The 27,991-nt window shown below is 35.9% G+C and overlaps 2 protein-coding genes across 3 annotated transcripts in view; one reads left to right on the top strand and one right to left on the bottom strand.

The window, feature by feature from the left end:
• Rpn2 (Regulatory particle non-ATPase 2) overlaps nt 1–27,991 on the top strand; it is a 397,281-nt gene that overhangs the window by 97,538 nt on the left and 271,752 nt on the right. The window lies entirely within an intron of this gene.
• Nucleotides 1–27,991, bottom strand: part of 5-HT2B (5-hydroxytryptamine receptor 2B) — a 172,264-nt gene that overhangs the window by 29,472 nt on the left and 114,801 nt on the right. For both annotated transcript variants that reach the window (XM_065352889.1, XM_065352888.1), the window contains exon 3: nt 7,072–7,304. In XM_065352889.1, the coding sequence (XP_065208961.1) occupies nt 7,072–7,304 (233 nt within the window). The remainder of the gene's footprint in view (nt 1–7,071; nt 7,305–27,991) is intronic.

The following is a 27,991-nucleotide window of genomic DNA, read 5'->3' as shown; positions in this document are numbered from 1 at the left end:
ATTTTATTTTTTCATCTAGTTTCCATGCCCCTTTTTTCGTCGTCGTCGTAGTGCTTTTTTTCGCTTCGCTAGAAGAAGAAATGCGATACGTGACTGGTAATGTTGTTCCACATTACGTATGCCGAGTATTATGTATACGAGTACGTTAGGTACACCCTGCGAATGGTTTATGAAAATTTTCCATTTCTTTGGTTGTCTCGACGACGATGTTGAGTGATTTTCTGCGAATAAATAATAGCTAAGGAAAGCTGGCATGGACTAGAGCTGCGTTTGAACGGCCATGAGACCAGATGTGTGTGTTAAGTCGATGGTTGTAGGAGTGAAGGGCGATTCTAAGGTGTATTTTGGATGTTCTGTGTGTGTGTTGAAGTGGTCTTTTGTTTTATATTCCACGTACATTGATGGGTATGGTGTGGCACTTGTCAATATTATACGAATGGGCTTATTATAATTATAATAAATGTGATTATTTTTCTATTTGGAATTATTCTGTGTATAAACTAATAAAATTTTTTTTTTTTTCTGTTTCAGGTAAGAGAGACTTTCCATATTAATAACGTTGAGAATATGTATAGCAAGTTCAATGTTCATACGAAATCGAAATCGACGATGTGAGAACCCCGGAACAAATATAGGTAGGATGAAATTGATGAAATTTTTTACGATCGAAAATTCCATATGCGTAGACCGTAGCTCAATAGCTGTACGAGCAGAATCACGTACGTAATGAGTTACGAGTATATTAGCATCCCACGAACTCGGAATTGTCGTTTATATGCTCTCGTATTCGTAAAATTTCATGCGAAAAAATCGAATAGGAATATTATCCGAACATTGCGAAGGTGGAAATATGACGAGAGCTATTCGTATGTAAAATGAGAGCTTTGATATGTCGAACTTATATCAATACGTACGTACGTATGTCGCCCTAGGAAACCAAAAAAAAAACGAAAATTTGAAAGAAAATTTATTGAAACGTGTTTTGAATTTTCACTTATTGTCGAGTGTGGGATTTTTTGTGAAGGAGTGGAGATGATAGGTGAATAATACGGACTCGATGTCGATTGATTTGAAATTTTTTAATGCGTTTTAAGTAAAAATGAACGAGAAAATTGGATATGTTTGGTGCAACTGAAACGGCTTAAGAATGATTTGTGAGTGAGAAAAGAGTGATTTTGAAAGTTTTCTGGTTAAAGTTGTGAAAAAGTAGCGAATTCAGAAAAAATTACTAGAAAAAGTAGTGAAAAAATAAAATTCAACTCCCATATGCGAAAAATTGTTGAAAAAATTGCAAAATTGATCATTTTTGAAGAATATTGTCTGTTTTTTTATGAATTGGCAGCACTGTTAGAATGAGCATGATGGGTTCATTTGTTTTTAATTTTGATTTAAATTGCAGCTTTTCTTCCGATTTGAAATTTTTTTAATTATAAAATTCGAACAAAACTAATCCAAAATAGAAATGAATCGATTATTTGTTGTAGTTAAACTGATCAATTTTCAATCAGGATCAATTTTTGATCGACAAGTCTATTTTTAAAACCAAAATTAATTTTTTATTTCGAACATACTCGATTACAATTATTATGAGATCGAAAATCGCTTATAAATCGATTTTCAATCAATTGTTTTTTGATCAGGAAGTTCTTGTTTCAGACTGAATTAATTATTTTTTATTCGACTGCATGGGAGCGATAATCACAAATTAATCGATTTTCAGGAATTTGATTGATCGATTGATTTTTTATTTCGAACATAATCGATCACATGAGATTGAAAATCCCAAAAAAAATCGATTTTTTAGAGTTCGATCAATCGTATTTTGGGGTTAGATTTATAGATTCTTGATTATGGCCAATTTTTGAACGCCAAGTCTATTTTTGAGGCTGAAATTAATTTTTCATTTCGAACATAATCGATTACACGATTCGAAAATTTCGAATAAATCGATTTTTAAGTTCGATCAATCGATTTTTGAAGTTTGATTAATCGATTCTCGCTCCTGATCAATTTTTGAACACCAAGTTAACTTGAGTTCGAAAATCGCAAATAAATCGATTTTTAGGTTTGATCAGTCGATTTTTGCAATTCGATTAATTGATTATCGATACTTATCAATTTTTGAATGCCAAGTCTATTTTTGAGAAAGAAATTGATTTTTCATTCCGATCATGATCTGTTGTATAAGATCGAAAATCGCAAATACCTAAATCGATTTCCGAGGTTCGATCAATCGATTCTCAATCTTGATCAAGTGTTGAATTCTAAGTCTATTTTTGAAAAACGAAATTTAATTTTTCATTTCGAACATGATCGATTACATGAGATCGAAAATCGCAAATATAAATCGATTTTCTGGTTCGATCAATCGATTTTCGAGGTTCGATTAATCGATTTTCGATCCTGATCAATTTTCGAACGCCTCTTTTTGAGAATAAAATTAATTTTTCGTTTCGGACATGATCTGTTATATAAGATCAAAAATTGCAAATCAATCGATTTTCGAGGTTCGATTGAGCGATTCTCGATCCTGATCAATTTTTGAATGCCAAGTTTATTTTTGAGAAAGAAATCAATTTTTCATTTTAGACATGATCAGTTATATTATAGGATCAAAAATCGCAAATAAATCGATTTTCGAGGTTCGATTAATCGATTCTCGATCCCGATCAATTTTTAAACGCAAAGTTTATTTTGAAGAGTGAAATTAACGTTCAATTTTGAACATGAAATTGGTCGATTACATGTGATCGAAAATCCCAAATCAATCGATTTTTAGTGTTCGATTGATCGATTTTCAATCATGATCAATTTTTGATCGGGAAGTCTACTTTTAGAAACTGAAACAGAAACTGATTTTTTATTCAATTATGTGTGGTCGAAAATCGTATTTAAACTGGTTTTTGAGATTTGACTGCTCAAGTTTTAATCGACGATCATTTTATTATATTCAAGTTTGAAAATGAAGAACTGTCCTTTTGGAATTTTTTAGTGTCTTGATTCTTATTGGCGGAGGTTCTTTGTGCTGTGTTACTTGTTAATCACCTCTGTATTATTAGTTGATAAAATTTTTATATTTCAAATTCTGAAGAGCCTTCTAGTTTCTCAATTATTTACTCTTCGTTCCATTCTTTTTTCTATTACATTTCATGAACAAAACTATGCAACTTTTAGAAAAACTGTGGTATTTCCTGTGCTTGAAGATTTGATTCTGAGGTGATTTGTTGTTATTCTGAACACATATGAGGTTTGCTAGTTTATTAAAGAAGAAAATTGTCATTTCAAGTCGTTATCCCTTAATTACCTTAATCGTCGAACAGATGAATACAGAGGGGAAAGATCTAGAGAGATATAGGTGAACACAAATACATCGTATATGCAGATTATAGTTAGGTACATGGTTTGAAAGTTAGCGAGAAGAAAAGAGGTAATACGTATCTACAAAAAGGAGAAGAAACACTCGTAAGTAGAATAGTAAGACCGCACGTACTCAGCGAGCATGTAGAAGGAAGAGGAAAAAACCGAATAAATTAATCCGGTGCACATTACCGTGGTAGTTTTCCTATACATAATGCGGTGTATCTGTGCTCGGAAGAAGGTGTAGGTGGAGGTAGATAGATATACGCCGCCGAACGTATCTCTACAGTATATGTACGTAAGGTACACTATAAGAGTATAAAACGTGTATAGTACTATACACTTTATCACCATCACGTGTTCCAATCGTTTCAAGTATTTAAAACAACTCGAGCGAAAGATAAATTCGCGAAAAATTTATCGACAAAATCGTTGCACGCGTTGCCCCTTGCCCCCTGAGCGCAAAAAAGCCCCATCTTTTTTCCGGGCTTTAATAATCGCGGCACGTATAAACGGTTTCTCTGCTGTGCTTTTCATTTCGCATGCCATTTCGTGTACCATAACGTATTTGTACATTTGAATACCTCTCTCTCTGTGTATCTGGCTCCCAGGTCGCCTTCGTCGATTCACCATTCACTGCTGCTACGATATTGCTAACGAAAAAAATATCTGTACCGACCCGATCTCTCTCTCACTCTCTCCTCCCTCGCCAGCAAATTCAACGTGTTGACAGTATCGATTACGAATTCAAACCTATATCTATGTGTTTGTGTGTGTGCGTTTGGAAAAAAAGCCTCTATAATCCTTTCGCAAATCTCCGCGCCGATAATTTATCCGTCCGCCTCCGACGGATGAATCGTGTATTAATAAAAATTACCTAACGGCAAACTCTCACTCTCACTCGGTCGTCCATCCCGGCCTTATTTGTTTTACAGTAAAATCCAGCTCACGATGCCGCATCGTCGGCGGCGGTGCTAAATCGAGATATTTATACAGAATGAGTCTGGCTAAAGGATCAATTTCCACCAACGCAAATTCTACCTCTCGTCTCTCTTTCTTCGGCGGCAATTTTAATCGTAAAAATTAGCTATACCTCTTCGTTTTAGCCACCGGCATCGGCAACGCGTCACGCGTCGACCATTTTCATCCCTCTTCCATCATTATACCTACTCTTTTCGTACTCTTGGGTAATAAAAATTCCGCAAGAGGAAAAACGTCGCTTGTAATCAAACCAACCCCCTCTACCCTTACCGGCGCGGCGTCTCTGTGTACAGAAGTGTTTGCTTTCTTCCTCTCTCTATACTCCTTAGTCGTCGTTGATGCCCATTGAGGACACTTTGGGTAATCTCTGAATGCTCGTATTTTCAAGATTTATTTGAATAGGTGAGATTTTGCTGGTTTTGGATTCGTGTCTCGTATTCATTGCGCAGTCTGGGATATTTGCACGTTTGGTTTGTTCAATTGACGACCAATTCGTTCGAAATTTTGTTCAAAGAGCGAAAACTGTGTATTTTATCAGTTTCTGTGCTAAATGTTGAAATTGTATAGATTTTTGGCGAAACACCCCTTTCCCCTCCTTCTCATGTGTCCCTATTTGTCTTTTCTGGGTGTGTCCTTTGATTGTTGGTAGATTTTCAGCTCATCATGTTGTCGAATGTAAATTCACGATGAGAAAATAAGAAAAAGAGGAGAGTAAAAACCATGAAATTTTCGATTTCAAAAGGAAAGTGATTGAATGTGATCAAAGTCTCAATCAGATTACAATTTCATCAAGTCAGACAGGTTTAATTAATTTACATCAAAAGCGGACATTTTTTTCAATCCATATTTCATTTTATCAGATCCTATCAGATCTGATCCGATGCTGTAAGATAAACGAGATTGGATCTGATCAGATTGAATTTGATCAGATTTGTTTCATCGCATCAGACTTGGTTCATCTGGTCAAGTGAGGTCAAATCAGATCCGATCTGAACATACCCTAATCCAGTGTCATCCGACCACGTCCAATCAGAGCTGATTGGATCAGATCAGACTGATGTCATCAGGCCATATTTCAAGTGGGATCCGATCAGTTTGATCACTAATCAGATAAGATCTGATCAGAACATTCTCTCGATTCAAGTTGTTAGTAACCTAACCTAATCAGATTAGACCTGCTTCATCTAGTCAGATCAGAAGACCGCCCCTCCCTCAATCAATTTAAACTCATTTTCTCAGATCTGATCAGATGGGATTATATCAGATTGTTTGATCAGATCAAATCCGGACATACTTTCAATTCAATTTCGTCTAATTAGACCCCATCAGAACCGATCAGATGCGATAAGGGAAACCTGATCGCTTCTGATCAGATTGTATTACTCAGATCAAACCCATTCCGTTATCACATCAGATCAGGCTTGTTTGATCAGATCAGTTTGAGCAGATCAGAATAGATCCAATCATTCTTTCGATTCAATTTCATCCAATCACATTCTATCAGATCTGATAAAATGGAATTGGAGTTACTGATTGGACCTGATTAAGTGATTAGATCTCATCAGAGCTGTTTGATCAGTTTACATCAATCAGATGTGAACATTTTTTTAAATCCATTTTCGTTCAGCCTCATCAAATCAGATCTGATCAGATGCAATGGAGAAATTTGATCATGTCTGATCAGTGATCATATTAGACTTATTTGATCAGATTAGATCTATTTCGTCAGATCAGATCGCACATATTCCATCAGATTAGATCGGATCTGTTTCATCAGATCAGAGGTCAGATTGATTCAGACCAGATCTATCAGATCGGATCAGACCAAACCGAATCAAACCAAACAAACCAAATCAGTTCTATCAGATCAGATTCGTTTCATCAGGACTGATCAGATCCGATCAGGATATTCCTTTGATTCAGTTTGATCCGATGATACCTATGTATTATCTAATTGGGGCTTATTTGATGCAATGAAGGAAACCTGATAGGATCAGATCAGATGAGGTCAGATTGGTTTCATTAGATCAGACCAGGCAAGTTTCATTTGATTTTCATCAGATCTGATCAGACCAGACCAGTTTCATCAGAAACTATGATCAGACATCATTCATACGTTCCTTATCAGATCAGATCAGACAAATTCAGCTTCATCAGACCTGTTTGGTCAGAAAAGTTCTGATGTGGACGTTCCTTTGATTCAATATGAGTTGGGTTGGTCCGATCAGAGAAGTGTGATAGAATCTGATCAGATCAAATCTGTTTCATCAGATCAGATCAGATCAGATCGGCTCCCAATCAGCTCAGGCCTGTTTAATCAAGTCAGAATAGATCAGAGCATTCCTTCGATTCAATTTGATCCAATCACATTTAATCAAATCTGATCAGATGCATGAAGGGAAACCTGATCAGATCCGATCCGATCCATATCATATCAATGAAATTCTTATCTGAGTAAACCCAATTAGTTCAGAATTTTTCGATCTATCCGGATCAAATTTGGGCATTCTCTCATCAGATCAGACATGTTTGATTAGGTCAGATCAGTTCCAACATTCTCTTGATTCAAGTGATCCAATCAGATTATTGTTTTCATCGTTGTAGATCTGTTCAGACCTGATCAGATCCAATCTTTTTAAGCGTTCATAAATCTATTTAAGAAAAATTGTACGTTCGATATTTTGATTTTATTCGTGGGGAAATGTATTACTATATTTTATTTGTGTGGTTTACCTGCGAATACATTAAACTGAGCGGAAGACTTAGGGCGAATGAAAGTATCCATACGACGAGTATCTTCAACGTTACCCGACGTCTGGTCTTATTACGTCCGAAACTCATCGGATATCGCAGACTTAGATAACGATCGACGCTGATCGTGCACAAATGCATTATGGAAGCTGTGCAGAACAACACGTCCAAACATATCCAAGCCAAACAGTAAACCGGTGCCAAAGGGAAGAAACCTATAAACATACAGATAAAAACCACTAAATTAATATTATGTACATTGGCCTCTTAGATTCAGTAATAGTCTAATTCGAAATGAAAAATTAGCCTATTCCTATGCTACGAATAGTTGAATATTTCTAAAATGATATCGAAGACGAGCTTTTTTGCTTATATTGCTGCTGTGCTGGCGAACAATAGATTTCCAAGTTTTCTTCTTCTTCTTCGTTGTTAGATTGAGAAGATTTTACTCGGTTGAGACTCGAGAGAGAGGGAGAGAAGGATACCGAAACGAGGACAGTGTGTAGAGCTAGAGGGTATCTCATCCATCAACGTCCGTCATTCTCAGCATCTCCTCGCTTGCAAACAGATTTGCTTGCAGAAAACGAAATAAGATTACCGAGTTTTGAATATTTGTATACGTAAATATTGCGAATGGCGAAGCGGTAGCTTTTATATGGCCATTGTTTTAATTTTTATTCGCGAAAGAAACCCGGATGAGTGGATCGGGATGGGGGAGGAGACGAAATCGAAATGTAATTTTATCCTCACGATACCGACGACGAGCACAACACTATGAGGAGAATTTCGCAATCTTCGGGTATGATTTTTTTTTTCTGCGTATTTTTTTCCCACGGAGAAGAGAATGGTAAAGGGGATGGGAGGGGAGGGAAACGAGCGAAATAAAACGCGGAACGATTGTTTCGTTGAATAATTTTCGTAGTCGAGTTGGTTGGTTCGTTCGAGTCTTTTCGGGCATATTTTGGATTTTTTGTCAAGATTAATATAAAACGAAGCGAAGGGAATTTGTCGAGTTAATGGAGTTATTTTCGCCGAGCAAAATAGCGAATAAAAACGTTGTTTTGTTTCTCTTTTCCGAGTAGGTATTTTGTCTGCTGCTGCGAAATGTACGAGCGGGCGCGGTGGGAAAACTAGGGCAAAGAGAGTGTTTCATTATACGGTCGACGTAGGCGTCACCAGGTTTTACCTTTTGACGAGAAACGTTTTATATAAGTATAATTGAATGTTAGGCGACTGTTTTGTGTCGCTGATGGGTCGCGAATGAGAACCAGACAGAGACAGAGCGAGGATTTTACTGCTGAAAAGGATACTTCGCGCTGACGTTTTAGTATTTAAATGACGAAAAGGCGGAGCTGCCGCAGATAGCTGGCTTTTGTGTGTACTTTATTTGTACGCGAACGGTTGCCAAAGGATTATGCCAGGATATTGGGGACAATTATGGTAAAAAATATGATCGTAGAAAAAGCTCGACCGTTATGATTGAATGTTCTAATATGCGCAATAGTACTACGAGGCTCTATGGCTTTGTTACGCGATGAGGTTAATTGTTTGCTCGTTTACTGCGTAAAAGTGGCGAAAATAAATACGTTGTAGTTGGATTTCATACGCCTATATATAAGTTACTTCCTCGTTCTAAATATAGGATTTTTGGAGGTGCGAATCGTCATGTTTGTATTTTCGTCGGAATACGAGGTAGGTTGGGTAGGTATAATTACGTTTGTCGAATTGAATGACTTTTGAGAGAGAGAAAGCGAAGCAAAAAATTCATTCGGTAGGTTGAAATTGACGTCATAATTTGTCTTCCTCTTAAACACGTCTATATCTGGAAGTATCGTAGGATGGTTATACAATTGTTGTGTTTCGTTTTACTTTGTGATTCAAAAGCCTACTTCTTTGCTCTTATGTTCTTACTCGAATGAGTTGGGATTTCAAGACTTCGTCGTCGGTGTGAATTTTAATCGAATACTTGTCTCGATTTACAATTTTAGGGCTTCTTTTGTACCGAATTTTAGTTTTAAAATGTAACTTCATCGTACTTTCGATCCACCTCATGTTCTCTCTGAATTTTACTGCAATCTTGTGACTTCATTTCGCAGCCACCAGCCAAAATTTCAGGAGCTGAAATTTCATTTATCGATTTCTGCTGGCGAATATTTGAAAATTTAAATTTGGTCCTAAAAATGATGAAAATCATAATTTCACTAAATTGACCTAGAGAGCTGATTTGTTGTCTGTAGCATATTTTCGACCCTCTCGGTTGATTAGCGATGACTTCAAATTGATCTGGAGCCTCCAGTCGATTTTTGAACCCTCTAAAAATTTTTAAATCTTGAATTTTGGTGTTGATTTGTTTCCAAAATAATTTTTCCTCGATTTTGCTTCGAATTTTGATGATGTTTTTTGCTTGAATTTTCGCCGAATGTTATCACCTTGAATTCTCGTGATTTTTTCATAAAAATTTTCCCTCGAGCTTGTGTGATTTTATTGCTCAAATAGTCGGGATTTCTCCTTATTTCGGTTCGATGGCTTTTTGAATTTTGTGATTTTTTTTCTTCGGCGGTTTGGTGAGTTTTCTTTTGAATTCTTGTAGATTTTTCCCTATTCTGACGGGTATGATTTTTCTGAATTTTCGCGAGTTCTCTTTTTTCAAGTTTTTCGATAATTTTTTCGGATTTTCTATTTTTTTTTCTTTTTTTAAATTTTGGCAAAGTTTCTCCAGTTTTGACTGACTTTTTTAACTTTGAATTTTCACGATTCTATAGTTTTGTTCTAAATTGTAGTCATCTTTTTGCCTAAATTTTGATTACATTTTTTTTTATTTCAACAGTTTTTTTTTCTAAGTTTCATGCGTTAGAAAAACTTTGCTCACATTTTTGTAAAATTACTGATTTTTCTTCTTCCAAAAATCGTGATTCCCTTTAAATTTTGATATTTTTTTTTAGAAGGTAGCGAAGCTTCTTCAAGATTTGATGACTTTGTTTTTATTTTTTTATTTTCACCTTTTGTGGTGGATTTTTCTGCATCTTGATATATCTATCATTCGTTGATCCCTCTCTCTTCTTTCTCTTTTCTTCTTCCCTTCCAGTTATGAGCAAAGGTCCTCCGAATTTCCTCTCTATTTGAACAATTTTTTTTTCAAGTTCAAGAGTTATTCAATTTTCATAATTTCCATAATTTTGTTTTGAATTTTGTTGATTTGTTTTTCTGCCTAAATTTTTGTTCTTGATTTAAGCGAAACCTTTTTTATTGAATTTTCGAGATTTTTTATAAAATTTTCTCTTAATTTAGCCCCAAATTTTAGTAATTTTTTCTGCTTAAATTTTAGCGAAATTCCCCTGTTTACAGATTTTTGAGAGTTTTTGAGAGTTTTTTTGGACTTTGGAGATTTGATGGTTTTATTTTGAATTTTTTTTAGGATTTCTTGTTTTTTTTTTCAAGCTTTATTCTTTTGAATTCTCATAGATTTATTTTCAAACTTTTCGACGATTTTCCCCGAATTTTCCCTTTTTTTTTGTGTCTAAATTTTTGTGAGTTTTTGCAATTTTATCGTTGAATTGCGTGAGTTTTTTTTTCAATTCATGCGATGTTTTTTCTTAAATTTTAGTGCTTTTTACCTTTGTTTTTTCGGTGGAGTTTTTCTACCTTTAATCGAATTTTTATTCTGGAATCCTCGTGATTTTTTTCAACCTATTAATTTTTGACAAAGAAACTCTGGGGTTTGGTTCATTTTGAATTTCGCTCTTGAGTTTTATTCTTAGGAACTTATGATTTTGATTTATTAAAAGAAGATCACGAAGAGGTTTTTCAACATTATTTTTTGACTATTTTTTTTCTCTCCAGATCTTGATCTTCGCTCTGCTTCCTGTAATGATCATTTTCTCTCAATTTCAATGATTTTGTTACCTTTTTTCCAGTTTTTTTTTGAATCGTGTCAATATTTTGACAGTTTTGATGGAGGTTTTTTTTTTCTTTTTGAAGCTAGATTCTCATTGTTTTGTATTCGAATTTTTAAATTTTTTTTCACAAATCACTTTTTTCAAATTCGGATTGCAATCTCCCCCCTCCCCCGTCGCCCTTTCCTTAAAATTTGAGCACAATACCTACCTGTTAATTCGATCTCAATCCTTCAGATATATGCCCCTGGGGCGTAATTTCGAACATAACATGCTCCAGAAGAAACCCACGCAGAACAAAAGTATTAATAGCTCGCTACAGAGCGAATTCAAAGAGACCACTGTCGATAAAAGGCACGAAGAGGGGAGAGAAAAATGAAGGAATCAGGTATACAGCAAATCTGCTCAGCTCGAAAACACACTAAAGAGTTGAAATACTCGTAGTACTCATGTACATATAAACAGCAAGAGCAACAACAACTCGTGTACAGAAATGTAGTTGTGTAGGTTAGGTTAGGTGCCTCTCTATACAGCTATATAGGTACTTTGAAAGCTCTCGCGTCGAATTCAACTAGCGTAATGTAAATCAAAGTGAGCGAGAGAGAGAAACAGCTTTGTCCTGGTTCTCTTCATACAAACGATATAGATTAATTTCGTTCTTCCTTTGATTGATGTTTGCATTACTCGTGTATTATGTGCATACGCGGTCTATTTGTACAAGATGATTCTGGAAATTATGGGTGTATAGTTTTTGTATATGAACGCGAATCGACGCATATGGACACATTTGGGGCTCGACGATTGGATACAATACGTATAGTAGGTATTAGCGAGCGATTACTCGTATAATTAAATACATCGCGATAGGCCTTTTCCTCGTCTGCCATCGCCAGCCATAGTTCCGCACAGAGAGTGTTTTTAAAACGACACGATGGATTTTTTTCCTCGCTTTGATGCGACCGCAGCGATGGTTACTGTGGCTGTACTGAAACGGTCCTGTGACTGATATCAATGGTGTTAGCGAACCAAAGCGATTTCATCTCTACGAAAAAGATACCGAGGAATATTTTCAAAAAGGTGGCTTTTATTTTTAACGCCAACACTCGATTTAATTGGCTTTCGTTTTTACGCTTCGATTGATCGCGAGTTAGATTTCGTTTTTGTACTTTAACCCAGCCTCCCACTCATTTTGGTACCTTATATATACAGACCAATGAGCTGGACGAGGTGACAAGGGGACCACAAAAGAGAAAAAAAGATGGCAAAACTAATGACTTATCGAATTTTACTCTTTTTTAACGTGTTCGATTAATGTAAAAGTGTATCCTATCGTACCCTTAGAGACGATGCAGAGGGAACAGAGCAGCAGCGGTTTATATTGCGAGTCGAGTCGAGATTTTATGAAAAATGATTGGAATAATGAAAACGCTCGTCGTCGTAAACCCCGTTGTTGGTTTTTCAAGAAGATTAAAAATTTACATTTTTTTTTGCTCCACGTTGCTGCGTTCTCGGTGATCTCGACCAAAAAAAAAGTCTTACGAGCAGAAAGGACTTATACGACGAGGGTTCGATGTATATTTTCCGCAACTAAACGTACCAGAATCAAACGGTGGTTTGCCGGTAATGCGCTCGTGTTAAGCAAGTTTTTAAACTTTTGTCTCTCGTTCGCACACTAGATAAATGCACAGCGTGTAAAGGGTTCCTTTCGCGAAAAACGGAGGGGGAAGAGAGAAAAAGGCAAATGTAAATTTGTACGCGCTATTCGACTCGACTCGAGTACAAAAACATTTCGTGTTTGCTAAGTTGACATCGCTGAGTTTCGCATATGTTTAGGCTACGATACTTAATCTCGCCGTCATTTATCATTCGACTTCGATGTATCCGTATTAAAAAGCTAAACGAATTTGAATATTTTGATGGCACGATTTTAAAGACGTGTACTGATATAAGAGACTGGAATGCTTGAGATGGAGGTGGCGAGTACTGCGGTCTAGCTGGAAGCAATCGGATTGAGATTTTTGATAAGAAAATAGGTACCTATAATGATGTGAGAATGAAATATTTGATCGATGTCTTGCGTTGGTTTGATGATGAAGTGAAGAATGAGGAGCAGAATCAGGGTGTTTACTGAAATCCAGAAAGCTGAATTTGTACTTTTTTCGCGCCTTTTTCGTACCGCGTCAATGTCGTCAAATCTACCCGTAGTTTAAACCAACATTCCCTCTCACCCCCCCCCCCCCCTACAAAAATCAAGTCTTCAAGGTATCCTCAGATTTTCAAAATATTCCAGTGAGAATTTTTTTGGTATTTTTTTTTTAAATTTCTATTTTTGATGAATTTTTGAGATATCCGGTGTTGGCGATTTTCTAATGAAAATCAGTTCTAAAATTGAGATCGTCTGCCCCTCCCCCCAATTTTACGAGTTTCTTTTCGTATTTTGGGGTGATTTCTAGGTGGATATCTTATTAATATAGGAGATAAAAAATTCGAAAAAATCGGAAGTTTTTTTTGATGAATTTTTGAAACTCGCGAAAAAGACCCTATAATATTTGAAACCAACCTTCTCTCTCCCCACGTCAAAATCTGACTAGTTTAGGTGCCTTCGACGTCATTTTTTAATTTTTCCAGGATTTTTGAATTTCTCCAAAAGGTGCGGAAATTAATGTGGGCAGTTAAAAATCGGAGTTCTGGCTTATTTTAGATCTGTTAAACGAGTTAATTCACTTAATTTGTGACGATTTTTTGGTGGACATTTTTTGTGCCGGTTCAAATCCAAAATTCTCTACAGTGATTATTTTTGAAAAAAAAAATCGTCGTTCTCGAACGTGTAAATAAAAAAAGTGAAATTTGGTTTGTCTTTGTATCCTGTTTTCAACCTGCGGAATCGATTTTAGTGATGGTTTTGACGCTTTCTGGTTCTTTTTGCAGATTTTGATTTTTTTCATTTCTTCCAACATCAGTGGAAAAAATTTTTGATTTGAACCGGCACAATAAGATTTTGTTAGTACATACGTGCCTGAATCAATCGAATAAAGGTTCGCAATGATGGCAAATCCGAGTTTATAGGTGCTGAATTTAATTTCTACTTTATTTATGGCGTTTTTTTGAAATCTGGAGATACCGAAAATCCGCTGGAGGCTCCAGAACGGCTCGAAATCACCACCAATTAATTCAGAAGGTTGAAAATAGGACACAAACCAAATTTCAGCTTACTTGGTCAATTTTCTGACATTTTGATTTTTTTTCTAATTTTTGCTCAATTTTAATTTTTAAAAAAGTCTTCAAAAATCGAAAAATGAATTTCAGTAGCTGAAATTTTGACTGTTGTTGTATTTTGTGGTCCTCTTTTGTTTTCTCTTTGTCCAGTTCAAAAGTTTTTTGTGCCAGTTGGGATACTTTCTTTGTTATGTATGAATATTCGAGAAATCTGTAAGAAGTTGGAAGTTGCAGTCAGATCTCTTAGAAAGAATGATTGAACAAAGGTGGAATTTGGATAGAAGGAAGGAGGCGGGTAATATTAGGTGTAAAGCAGACATTCGTGCGATTTTCAAAAATTCTCTGAATTGAAAATTAAAAAAAATATTCGACGTTTTTGCCTGGAAATTACCTGTTCGATGTTTAGTTGTTCATCACTCTTTCTAAAGAAATTCAAAAATGTTGGAGAAATCAAAAATCGTGCTGGAGGCTCAAAAATGACTGATTTTCATAATTTTATTGGAAACGTATAATGCATAATTTTTTTAAAATCATGACTCATGACTCTGAAATTTCAGAAATTCATGAAAAAATTGAATCATCAATTTGGGCTGCTGAAATTTTTCCTTCATGGATCTTATATCGTACCCTTTGTAAAAATCACATTCTCGTTCAAATTGAAGGCAATCGTGTTCTCATGTGATGCTCTCTCACCTCTCACCCTGTAGAACAAGCTGGTATAAAAACATCAAGTTCTTAATGAGGCTCACGATACGTTAAAATATGCAGTAAACCATTTATGTACCTAGCGCAGGAAATTCCCTCCAGATGAATTAAATCCACGACGACGTAACACATACGGTGTGTTTTTATTACATGCATCATAACATCTCCTCTCCCCCTCCCTCTCTCCCACTATCCTATTAAGCTCTGTGATATGTCAACTGAGTATATGCAACACGACGAGTATTACCTCTGTCGTGCAAAATGCATATCAACTCGTACATATCTCGTTATACGAGGCAGAGAAAATTACACCATATTATACGACCTCTGTAATGAAATTAATTATCATCTGTGTTGAGAAACTTCCAATTATCGTTACTCGAGAAGGTGTGAAAAGTAGTACCTCGCTTAAAAATTCAGTTAAGTTTCAATTGCCAGCTGAAAAAAATTGTGAACGAGGAACACAAAGTGAGATCTCCAGACCCCCAATACGTTGCTGCAGAATTTTGTTTAATGAATCAAGATTCAATTACTTGACTGGAATGGCTCTCAAAAAGGATGCAAAATTTCAAGAAAAAGAGAGGAAAAAATTACAGCTTTTCATAAAAGTGCCAAAGAAGATATTTTTCAGTCCAAAAGAATCATGAGATGATGAGATTATCCATTAACATAAAAAAAGAGGGGGAAATGAAAATTTAGGAAGAAGAATGATTCTCTCATGAGAAACGAAATGCGAATTTAATTCAGATCATCATTATGAAAAATCCAAAAAGTGTATACCGAGTATGCCAATTTTATGAAAAATTTACAAATTAAAAGATTGAAAAAAATTACAAACTCAAATCTGAATAAACTAAAAAGCAAGCACAGCACGAGGCAACACTTCAGGATAAATTTACCATCGGCCGATTTCACCTGCAATGACATCCCAAGTAATTCAACTCGAACGTGCTTCCAAAATCCACAACCGCTTTTACAACATTGTTTACTCAATTTCGCGCCAAAACAATAAAAAAATACCTATAGAAAAAAAAGAAAAGATTGGAAACGAAAAATCCATTTCGTTATTAGTCGTTTTACCGGCGTATTTGTTCATGGTCGACGTTTACCTATTTACTCGTAGGTTTCCATTTTTGGAAATTCAAACCTGCCAAATTGAGTCACCAGGGAGGAAAAAACACACCGAATAAAAATCTAGTTATCGCTTACGATGTTTGGATATTCGCTTTACGAGTTTAGAAGATGCCTATACGATTGGTAGACACTTTCTTAGATTGATCTTTCGCCAATTTGGATATTGCTTCGGAAGTGTTTTATTGGTACTTGGTTTATATCTACTTTAAGACATTCGAAATTTATTAAGGTCGAGAGAATTTCGTCTAGTTTTCAGTTTTGATAATTTCAGTTGTATTTGTGTTGCGATGGAGGAAAGTGTCAGATTTTTGATGGGATAATGAATTATTTGTGGTCTGGAGAATGCAGGCAGCTTTTGATAAGGGTTCATTTGAATTATTATGGGAAGTTTGTCCAAGTGGGGAGGTGAGGGGGTGATTTTTGGAGTTGGATTGTAAGTGTAATGTTTTGAGAATGATTTTCTGAGTGTTGTGGAGGGGGTTATGGGTTGCCTGTGAAGTATGAAAATGGCAATAAGGAATTTTTACATCATATTGAAAAATCGTCGAGTCAAATTTAAACTTTTCGGGCTTCTTTTAATTTCAAATTACGATTCCTTATTTAAATTATAGTTTCATTTCCAGTAGGAATTTTCGTTCCAAACCTCTTCGAAGATCTCGAGCTGAAAATTCCACCTCCCCTCTCCCTCTATTCCCTTTTCCTGAGCGTAATTCGGCTTCAGTATTTCAAAAACAAAACGCCATTTTGCGAAAACGTTCATCATTTGCTGGAAAACAAAAACAACTCATTGGTAACCAATTCGCGTCTCGCTAACTTTACTCGGCGAGGAAGAAGCAGAAGAGTGGCGTTATATTAAAAAAGAGTCGAAAGTTAACACGACATTTTTCATCTTCTCGTATCATCTTTAGCTCGGCTGTGACGCTACGACGTCGGTTAAAATTAGCAACGAGAAATTTTCTTCGCCTTTTTGCGGCAGAATGTCCCCTTCAGCTGCTTCGTCTTTATGGGATAAGCTTATTATTAGAGAGATGAACTAAAATGGTGTGTGCTTCGTCGTCTTCGGTCTTTGCTGCTAGTAATATTTAGTTTACTTCGCCGCCTATGTATAATTTTTGAACGATGCAGAAGCGTAGAAACCATCGCGAATTATTAAATGGGAAATATTCGTATATACGAATTTAATTTAATAAGAAATAAAGGTGAAGTTCAAACGGTTTCGGGTTAAAAGAAGCTCAGCTCTCAGTCAAATACGTTGACTTTTCGACGAAGTGGTATACTCGTATACTCGTATATAGTCTTTTGAGAAAGTAAAAGAGCCCGAGCCAAGGCCAAAAGCATGGGGCGGGCACCATATATACCAAGTTGAAAGGTGCGCGTAATGTACTCGCGAGAAAGTTTTCGGTTTCCTCTCTGTTCCCCCTCGTTGCTCGGGGGTGTTCGCTTCGCTGTCTTCTCGTCGTGCTGCTGTGTCTGTTTTACCTATATCTGTCACATTATTTATCTTTTCTTCAACTCGCTAGCTTACTACGAGTATATTCGCGCTTTTAATGTCAGAGCCAGCTCGAAGAGCAGCGGTATACTTCAATTTCCGCCACTTACTTCGATTCCAAAAGAGTTGACGATGCTAATTACTTGTTTTAACGTGTATCCGCGTTAATACGATAACTCCTCCTGCCCCCTTACTCGTTAAAACCTTTACAGCTTCGTATTTATGTATCTTTTTATTATAAGCTGCGAACTGGTGGGTTTTCTATATGTTTTTGAATTCTCGGTGTGTTGCTGGTTGCCAGTCATGGCATCCTGCACTTACTCGTCGTACCTTCTCATGTTGCTCCAAGTTCTCGGTTCGTCGCGTTTGTGCAATTATATTTACATACATAACTTTATACTTTAATGTAGGTACCAGCTACCTAAGCTATTATAAATACGTTGGTAAATTTCGGGTAAACTTTACCATAATGATGTGCTGGCAAGAGCAAGAAAGCGAGAGAAACTGTACCAGCAGGGCTCACCGCGCACAGATTCGATGAAATTAGATCAACATAGAGTCTTAAGAGAGAGAGAACATAAAAGACACGAGTATAGAATTCGAGAGAGGGAGGGGGCAAGGTTTGAAACCCTTTTGAGCTAACTTCTGGGTATCGTGAGCTTTCTCAACTCTGCACACAAAGGCAGAAAAGCAGAATGGAAAAAAAGTACATACAACTAGAGAGGAGATGGAATGGTACACCTACTACTAGCGGTGGATTAATTCTTGATATGATTGTCGACGACGGTATTTTCACTATTCATAAACATAACAGCGCTCGTGTGGGTCGTGCGGGCACCGCGTTACTCTGTATAAATTTGAATTTTCAATAAACTAGTCGCGAGATGCGAGATGCTCTTATATAAGTGTGTTTAAGACTAGAGTTTTTTTTTCCTTTTTCATTTCTTTGGAGCAGCTCGCACTCGGCTCGTAACACTTTCAAGTTGACGATGAAAAAAGCGAGGACTCGGTTTAATTTAATTTGTTTCTCGCGAAAGATAAAAGCGAACGAGTTGCGGCGTTGCAAATGCAAGTTGTACGCTGATCGTGAGATGATAAGTGAGAGGTAGCGAGTTGTTTTGGGTGGATTTTCTTTCGCAAGAGTGTATTCGAATTGGGCTGCAGATGATGGAGAAGGAAGTGGAAATGTGAAGGTGGTTTATTGCGATTCTTTTGGGAATCCTTTGATAAGTGTTTCTGGTGTGTATGATGTGGATACGTGTGGTATTTTTTGTTCTTTCGAGTGTTCTTGTTTTGTTATCTGGTTTGCATTGGAGCAATGAGAATTTGAGGTGATTGGCTGTGATGAATTTAGAAAATGAGAGCAAAGATCCTTGAAAATAATTATAATCCTTGAAAATTGCACCGATACGGAGTATGGCGATCAATTTCTGGAAATCAGCTCTTTGCGTCGAATTCAAATAGAGCTACAATAGATCATTTCTGAAAATTGGCATTTTTTGTGAAAAAATTGAGCTTAACTTTGAGGTTATTTTGAGGGGGCAGTTAGAAGGTTGTCAAAATGATTCGTAATTTGTCTATTATGAATCCTGAATGCAAGAGAGACCCTCCATTAATTTGCTTGTTGTGTTATTTTTTATTTTTTTTTTTTGGAAAGTAAGGAGATGAATATTGAAAATTATAGCACCAATTTTAAACTATACCCGTTTGAAAAAAAATAATTTTTGCAATTTTCGAAATAATCTATTTATGTTGCTTAAGATCAAGTCATTAAAAATTGGAAATTTCATTGGAAAATTCGAACTTTAAAAATTTGAAATAAGAAACGACTGTTCCCCTTATTTTTGTGCGAAGAAGAAAAAAAAATGTAGAACAGGATGCCAAACAGACTTGTTTTTCATAATTCTATTCTGATTTTTTTTTTTAATTGAAAAAAAAACTTTAAAAAATTTGTTTATGGATCCAACTTTTTAATATAAATTGCAAAAAATCTTGTTTTTGCACAAAAAGCCTTGATTTTTGAAGTAAAATCGAAGAAAATTCATTTTTTCCAAAAACTGCAGAAAAGTCATGTTTTTGCAACATTGTGAAAAAATGCCATAATCGCTGAAAAGACCTGTTTTTCTGCCAGAATTTCTAGAAGCCTTTTTTGGAAAAATTATAAATGGATCCTACTTTTTTTTTTGACTAAATTACGAAAAAAATCTTGTTTTTGCAGAAAAATCATGTTTTTTGGTGTAAAATCAAAAAAAAAATGCAGAAAAGTCATGTTTTTTGCAAAATTGTAAAAAAAAATTGTCAAAATTGCTAAAAACCCTGTTTTTTCCAAAATTATAAAAAGCCTTTTTTTGAAAAAAATTATAAAAGGATCTTGTCTGCTTTTTTTTTTAGCAAAATTGGCACTTGCGTAGGAATTTTGTGAATCTTGTGTTTGCCGAAAACAAAACTGTAAAAAATCCTGTTTTCTGGGGGAAAAAGTCGAAAAAGGGTCAAGCAGTTTTTGGAAAAATTGCAAAGAAATCCTGTTTTTGCGTAAAAACTTCTGCTTAAGAACTGCAAAAAAAGTCCTCTTTTTTACAAAAAGTTCCTCTTTTATCACAAAAAGTCGAAAATAGTCCTGCTTTGTTTGCCAAAATTTCAAAAAAAGGTCTGTTTTTGCAAACATTTTCAAAAAATCCAATTTTTCCCAAAAATTGTAATGTCTTGTTTTTTGAGAGAAAAAAAAAATGAAAAACAGTCCCGTTTTTATATCGTATGCAAGTAACTTGGTTCTGGTTTTTCTCAAACTGCTCAAAATCCTGCTTCTAAAAAAATTTAAAAATCTTGTTTTTTGCTAAAGTAAAAAAAAAATTTTTAATTGTTAAAAAACGCAGTGTTTTTTCCGGTCAAATTTTTAAAAAGTTCCATTTTTGCTAAACATTGCGTTGATCTGTATTTTTGCAGAGAAAATTTATTAAGTCCTTTTTTTGTCAAAATTGTCAATTTTTTTTCAAAATATTTTTTGCTAAAATTAAAAAAGTTTTGTTTTTTTGAAATTTACATAAAAGCGTTGTTTTTGAATGAATTACAAAAATTTTTGTTTTTTTTGCAGAATCCGAAAAATTAAATTGTTTTTCTTGCAAAAATCCCAAAACATCCTGTTTTAGTGGAAATATTTGAAAAGCTCTTGTTTTTTGTCATAACTTGAAAAAGTTCTAGTTTTTCCCAAAAATTGCCAAAAAAAAACTGTTTTTGGAAGAATTGCAAAAATACCTGTTTTTTGCCAAACCTGAAGAAGGGTCGTGTTTTTTCGTTAAAATTGCAATAAGTCCTGTTTTGTGCCAAAATTGCAAGATATTCCATATTTTTTCTGTCCATTTCGCAATTTTACAATTTTTTTTTCAACAAGAATTTTTTTTCTTTCTCTTTTTTTCCAGTTTGTTTTGCCAATATGTAGATAATTTCGACTTGAATAAATTTTACTCTTTTCTCTCCCCTTTCTTCTAATTCAGTCGAATGATTTGGGAATAATTCCTGATGAAAGTCCTGTTTTTTTTTCAAAATTGCAAATCCGTTTTTTTTTCGTGTTTTTAGTAAAAATTTGAAATTTTCTATCAATTTTCTTCTTCCAGAATTTTTCTTCACTTCATTTTTCATAAGTTTCTTTAGGAATAAAGAAAGTTTGACCTGAACAAAAATTATTTTGACGCACAGCCCCCCTCCCCCCACCAATCAAAAAGTTTGGGGAATTTTCTGTCGAAAGCTTTTCTCTTGTATGTTGCCCTGTTTATGAAACACCTCGGAAAATTTCGTAAGTTTCACTTTTTTAAATTGGATAAGCATTATTTTTATTGAATGAAATACTCTGATCTTGGAATTCTTGGAACCATCTTCCTTCTGTTGCAACCTTTTCTGATGCACGTTGAAAGTACCTGTTGAAAATCCTGCTTTAAATTATCGATAAATTGAAATTTCATTTCTCGTATGATTTTCGATGCTTACTTCGCAATTCGAATACTGACTAGGAAATACAAGAACCAAAACGTGATTCGTATTTATTTTTCGGGAAATTCGGCCAAAACAGTACCGCAGCTCATCTTTTTTCCTCCTTTTCCTAATTTGATCGTACGAAGAAGCTTTTCACATCTATATACTACAGCTTGTATTATAGTAGATAGTATTTTACATACCGAGAGTAATCGAATTGGAGTGCTGCCGCAAAAAGCTGCCGAACTTAATTCGTATAAGTATATCTTCGCATAGTAGTAGTAGCAGTAGTAGACTACACTACAGTCGTAAAAAACCACTCGGCCCATATTCGTGCAGAACGCTCTAATCTGCTGTGTGGATCTTGATCCAAAACGTTAGCTTGGCCCAATCCTCACACACACACAGTTGTATAATTACGAGCCGCGTTTCGGCACGAAAAAGGACCGTATGGCCGAATAAAAACGCTCGCAAAAGACGTGCGAAACTCTAGAGAGGAGATAAATTGACGGCGTAGCAGTGGTCAAAAAAAAAAAGCAAAGAGAGAGACGCAGACCTAGAAATTATTCGGTTAAATAGAACGATTAAGCTGGTTCGCCCTCTTGATAATACGAAAGAGTATAATTTCAACTTGGTCGACTAGCGCGAAAAAAAAGGATTAACGCGATGGGTAAAAAAAAATCGCGTAGTCGTTGGCTTATGTATTAAGTACTATATCGGTATCGCGATGATGAAGGAAAAAATGCTAATTTTTAAATACCTAGTAATTGGTTGCCGATATTGCCAGTGCGAGAGAAGGGGACAGAGGTGTATCGACTAACGTACATTTTTAATATTTAATGACCCAATCGGAGAAGCGTTCGGAACGAACGACGAGTGAAAATACCGAGAATTTTTTTATAAATAAATTGAAATTACGCGAAGATTTTTTTTTGCACGATTCGCCTGCCTCATCCTCGTGTACTAAGTGTATAAAAAAGTAACACGAAATAGAGAGTTGAAAAAAAAAAGCGTGCGCAACTTGAGCGAAAACAGTATTAAAAGAATGAAACTCGAAACTGGCAAAATTACCCGTATTGAGGAAGTTTGAGAGCTGGAAAAAAATTTCCTCTCGGAGAATTCATTATAAAGTTATGTAGGTTGTAGGTCTATACTGTGCAGTTTGTTCGAGTGAATTTCTCGACGAGTTTTGTTGTGTGTATTTAACGAGAGAGAGAATGTTGTAATCGTACGAATAAGATGATTGGCGACATCGCAATTGGATTTTTATCGCGTTTTTACGACGCATTTTTTCCAATTAGGGTGATTCGAGTTTGCGAGATGATTTTGTATTTCGTAGGTATACGTACTTACGGGAACGTTTGTGAAAAAATGCCGATTGCGATTTTCCAATGGTTTTATTGCGTAGTATATGGTGTTTTTTTGGAAATGAATTTTGGAGGAAATTCTCGTTGTTTTGTTATTTAAGCTCAGATGTAGGCATCAGTCGTTCGCTATGACGATGGTAAAGTTACAAATGATGTTTTTGTCAACGATTTCGTGTTTTGATAAAGTTTTTGTTTGGAAATTTGTCAAATTAAAATATTTACGCCGTAGTTTTATTGTTTATGGATTTTTTTTCGAAATGGAATGGCCCAAAAATAAAAGAAATTTTTGAATTCCGCGTACTCGAAATAAATGCTCATGTTGATTTCTGAATTCTGCTGTATTTCCTCTTTAGAACCTCGTGAACAAATTGGCTCAAAGTTCAGATGGTCTTGAGATACATATGAGGTTTCAAAGTTTGGCAGATTTTCTGGAAATTTTAAATGCATGAGAATTTTGTACCCCCCCCCCCCCTCCAAACATTTGTTGAAGAATTAGGATGAAGATGATGGTGATTATTTTACTTGACCATTACGAGTTACTTGTTTAAAAATAGTTGCGTGAATCGTAGGCCAGACTTGACTTCGGGTTCGAGCTTGTGAGCTTCGTATTTACGGCGAACCGAGTATGCAATTTTATTAACACGTTTGTTGCATCCGGATGTCTATCGTATTTACGGCGAACCGAATATGCAATTCTATTAATACGTCGTCGCATGCAACGAATTCGTGTTTGAAAGTGATTGATTGAGCGATTTGAATCAAGATAAGAGCGTCCCATTAATTATTTTGTATTTTAATCTAAGTAGTTTTCTTCCTCACCCCCTTTCTCATACTCTCCGTAATCAACAGGCTCAATATTTTAATTGAATATTCAATTATCAAATCAAATATCGATTCATTTTTCTGATAATACCTCTCATTTCTTGGGAATCATTCTTTACACTTCGAAATATATATTTTGTTTCAAATTTCCAAGCCGATTTTTTCTCGATCGTTCGCGAATGATTCAGTTGTTCAGCGATTCTTTCGTTCATTTCAATTTTGTTCGAAATGACTGTCGATTGCGAACGAAAATTTGATTTTTTGGTGGAATATCGTGTGTTTTTTTTTAATGTTTGCGAATGATCCAATTTTACCAAGCTTTATTTGTTGGTGACTGATTTGTTCAAAATCGAAACGGTTGGTCGTTTGGCAGCAAAAATTCGTTTTTTTTTCAATCGTTTCGTCGTTCGCGAATGATTTAATTGTTCAGCGTTTCTTTCGTTTGGAACTGATTTGCCTGAAATTACCTGAAGTTCATCGTTCATGAGCAAAAATTGAAATTCTTTGGCCAAATTTCAAGGCGATTTTTTCTAATCGTTCACAAATTATTCGGTTGCAAAGAATTTCTTTAATTGGCGACCGAATTGCTCGAAATTATTGATAGTCGAGAGCAAAGAATTCACTTTTTCAGACGATTTTCTAGTAAATCTTTTCCAGTCGTTCGCGAATGATTCAATTTCGCAACGATTCATTCGTTCGAGAACGACTTGTTTATAATGATTCATCATTGAGAGCAAAGAATTCACTTTTTCAGTCGATTTTCCCGTCAATTTTTTCCAGTCGTTCGCGAATGATTCAGTTTAGCAACGATTCATTCGTTCGCGACCTATTCGTTCGAAATCATTAATCACCTGGAACAAAAAATTGAATTTTTTAGTCGATTTTCCTGTCAATTTTTTCCAGTCGTTCGCGAATGATTCAGTTTTGCAACAATTCATTCTTTCGCGACTGATTTGCTCAGAATTATTGATCATCAGGAGAAAAAATTCTATTTTTCAGTCCATTTTCCCGTCCATTTTTTTCTAGTCGTTCGCGAATGATTCAGTTTCGCAACGATTCATTCGTTCGCGACCGATTTTCTCAAAATCATTGATTATCGGGATCAAAAATTTGATTGTTTAGTTGGTTTTACAGTCGTTCGCGAATGATTCATTTCGTAACGGTTCATTCGTTCGCGACTGATTTGCTCGAAATTATCGGTCGTTCGCGAACGAAAACTGAATTTTTTGGTCGAATCTCAAGTCATCAAATATTTTATTTTGTCATGTGATTTTTTCCAATCGTTCGCGTATGAATCACTTGTTAAACGTTTCTATCTTTCGCGACCGATTTGCTCGAAATCATTGAACGTTCTGAAGCGAAAATTGCAATTTTTATTCAGTCAAAATTTGCAAGTAGATTTTTTCCATCGTTCGCGAATGATTCAGTTTCTCAACGATTAATTCGTTCGCGACCGATTTGCTCGAAATCATTGAACGTTCGGAAGTGAAAATTGCAATTTTATTCAGTCAAAATTTTCAAGTAGATTTTTTTCATCGTTCGCGAATGATTCAGTTTCTCAACGATTAATTCGTTCGCGACCGATTCGCTCGAAATTATCAGTCATTCGCGAACAAAAATTCAATTTTTTGGTTGAATCTCGAGTCAATTTTTTTCTAGTCTTTCGCAAGTGATTCACTTTCACATGGCTTCTTCCATTCGTGACCGAATTGCTCGAAATTATTGATCGTTCGCGAACGATAATCCTATTTTTTTAGTCATTTCACGAAGAATGGTTACCAATGTTTTTCACACAATTGAGTGCTCCTGTTAATCACAAAATAACGGGCTGAACGATTCTAATTTTCAATTCTATTCATCAGTAAGTCGAGTCTGTATTATTGAATGAATAAAAATAATTTTTCTAGCATTTTTACAATAAACTCGAAGTGTGTTCAGACGCTTACCGAAATCACTCGCGGTCTCATTTATAATTCGAACATATTCACGCGTGCGAAAATCTGCCTACCGCTGCCACCATGCACCGTTGTCGTATAGGCAACCCACAAAAAAAGGAAATGGAATTTTATGATGAATTGTACGGTACGACGTGATTTTACGAAACCCCCATAAGCGTGGTAAACATACAATATAAATATGTAGAGAAGATAGGTGCAAAGGGTGGAAAAAAAATTATATTGAAAGTCGCATAACAACGCCGTCACTATATCGCTGTTGTCGCTGTCCGTGAAAACGGCGCTTGTATAGGCCACATGTTGATACAACATTTTTCATTTTCTTTTTATAGTATATGTAAGCTGTAGCGGCAGCTTTTCGATACATCTAATCGATAAACTTGCAAAAATAGTGGCCTTTTTAACTCGAAGTCTATAATATAAATTAGTATAGAGAAGAAAATGGAATTTGAACAAAAAAAAAACAACAACGAAACAAAACAAAAACAAGAAAACACAACAACAATAACAAGACAAGGGGCAAAATATACACGAAAGAATGATTAAATGAACGAATAATTACGGCATAATAGAGAACCGAGTCGACGAGGGCTGTAAAAAAAAAAAAAATGAAAAAAACAGACAAGTCGACCTTTTCGTGCTACTCGATGATGCTCGCTCATTCGTCGTCGCAAATTAGTTTTACGAAAACGAAGCTCTTAATACGATGAAACAAATTTACAAAACAAAGCCCTTTTTACCGATGAGTGTATTGGAAAAAGAAGCGGAGTCGTGTACGGAGAGGCAAACAGGGGGAAGAAAAATCCGCGATACTTTTACTAACGATTTGTGTATCGCTATGGCGTAGGTAGAATCCTCTCTCTTTCCTCTTTCCTCCTATACTTGGGGTATAAACTAATGAAAAATGCATATCATTTGTCCCGAGACACCGAAGTATGCCGAATGTTCGCCAATTCTTAACAGAGCGATGGGTTGTAGAGGGGGGGAGGGAGGAGGGAGGAAGGTGACGTGGTGAGCGAAACCCTCCACAGTGTCGAGAACAAATTAAGTCCATTGGTAAAAAGTTGAACTTTTCGATGTAATCTAAGTTGACTAAGACGGGACAAGGTGTAGGATTAATGTGGCGGTATTTTAAACAGTTTTGAAAGACGAGGCAGGCAGGGGTCGTGGGGGAAGAGGGGGAGGAGGCACGAGGCAATTCGTACCGTACACGTCAAAATTTCGCGCTGAAATTCGATACTTTTGATGCTGGGGTTACATTAGGCTCGGTTCGCTGTACAGATAGTTTTTGTCTGCTGTGTTGCGGGTTTCTGGTGTCGAAGTTGATTATAATAGCGAACTCGAGTATAGAGTGTATGATGGGGAAAGGCTGGCAAAGAAAAGTTTCCCAGCAGTGTGTAGGGTTGCTCTGGCATTATTCGAACGATGCGATGTTTCAACCCGCCATAGCCCGACCGACCGACCAGCTCTCCATTGTCGATATTTGAGTTAAAGAACTTGCTAAATTCGAAAGTTTTCGACGACACGACGAATTACTAATGTTTGTTTTTTTCTCTCTCTTTGTGTTACAGGTGAGTTTGACTGGAAATGATACCTAGGATGGGATTTGGTTTGGTGAAAGACGACGAAGACGACGACGTCATTGATGTCGAAGACGAGAGAACGGAGCACGAATTTAATTGTATTTTTTGCTGCTTCTGTTCTTCTTCGTTGGCCTTTTTTTTTTCGTTGGTTCGTTCGTCGGTGAGACAAACGGATTAGCTCGTCGATGCGTAATCTCTTCGTATGGTTGGATTTTTTTTTGTCCGACTTGGCCGGAAAAAGGCGACCGGGCGAGATCGTGATTCGAATTTACCAACAGCTTGATAAAGTAAGAAGACGACTTTTTTGTTCGAATAGGACAATAGCGAAAGGTTATACGCGTGGGGAAAGTTGACACTTTATTAATGAAGGAGAAAAAAGTACCGAGGTTTGTTTGTGCATGTTCAAGGTTTTCAAAGGAGTTTTGCCCAGTCGTTCTGACCGTTTTGTCGTGCATCTTGATTCGATCGAAGCCACGCCATAGGATTGTTTAGAATTCAGAGGAGGTAGGCGAAATATCGTGCTAGTCAATGTCAAAAAAAATCTTGGAAAAAAATTCGTGAATAATTTTCATTCGAATAAGTTTCGTTTGGGTGGAGAGAGACGTTGAATTTACTTTTCAGGCTCGGATCCTTTTGTAAGATGAGAAATTGATCAAAATTTGAACGTGATATTCACTTTCCAGTTTCCAAATCTGGTTTTTAGTAATTTTGGCAGTATAAAGTATTTTTGTTCATCCCACATTTTGGTATCCTGAAACTTCATGATCATTTA

Source organism: Planococcus citri, chromosome 2 (genome assembly GCF_950023065.1).
Source record: "Planococcus citri chromosome 2, ihPlaCitr1.1, whole genome shotgun sequence".
Taxonomy (NCBI): domain Eukaryota; kingdom Metazoa; phylum Arthropoda; class Insecta; order Hemiptera; family Pseudococcidae; genus Planococcus; species Planococcus citri.
This window is presented reverse-complemented; position numbering and strand designations above follow the sequence as displayed.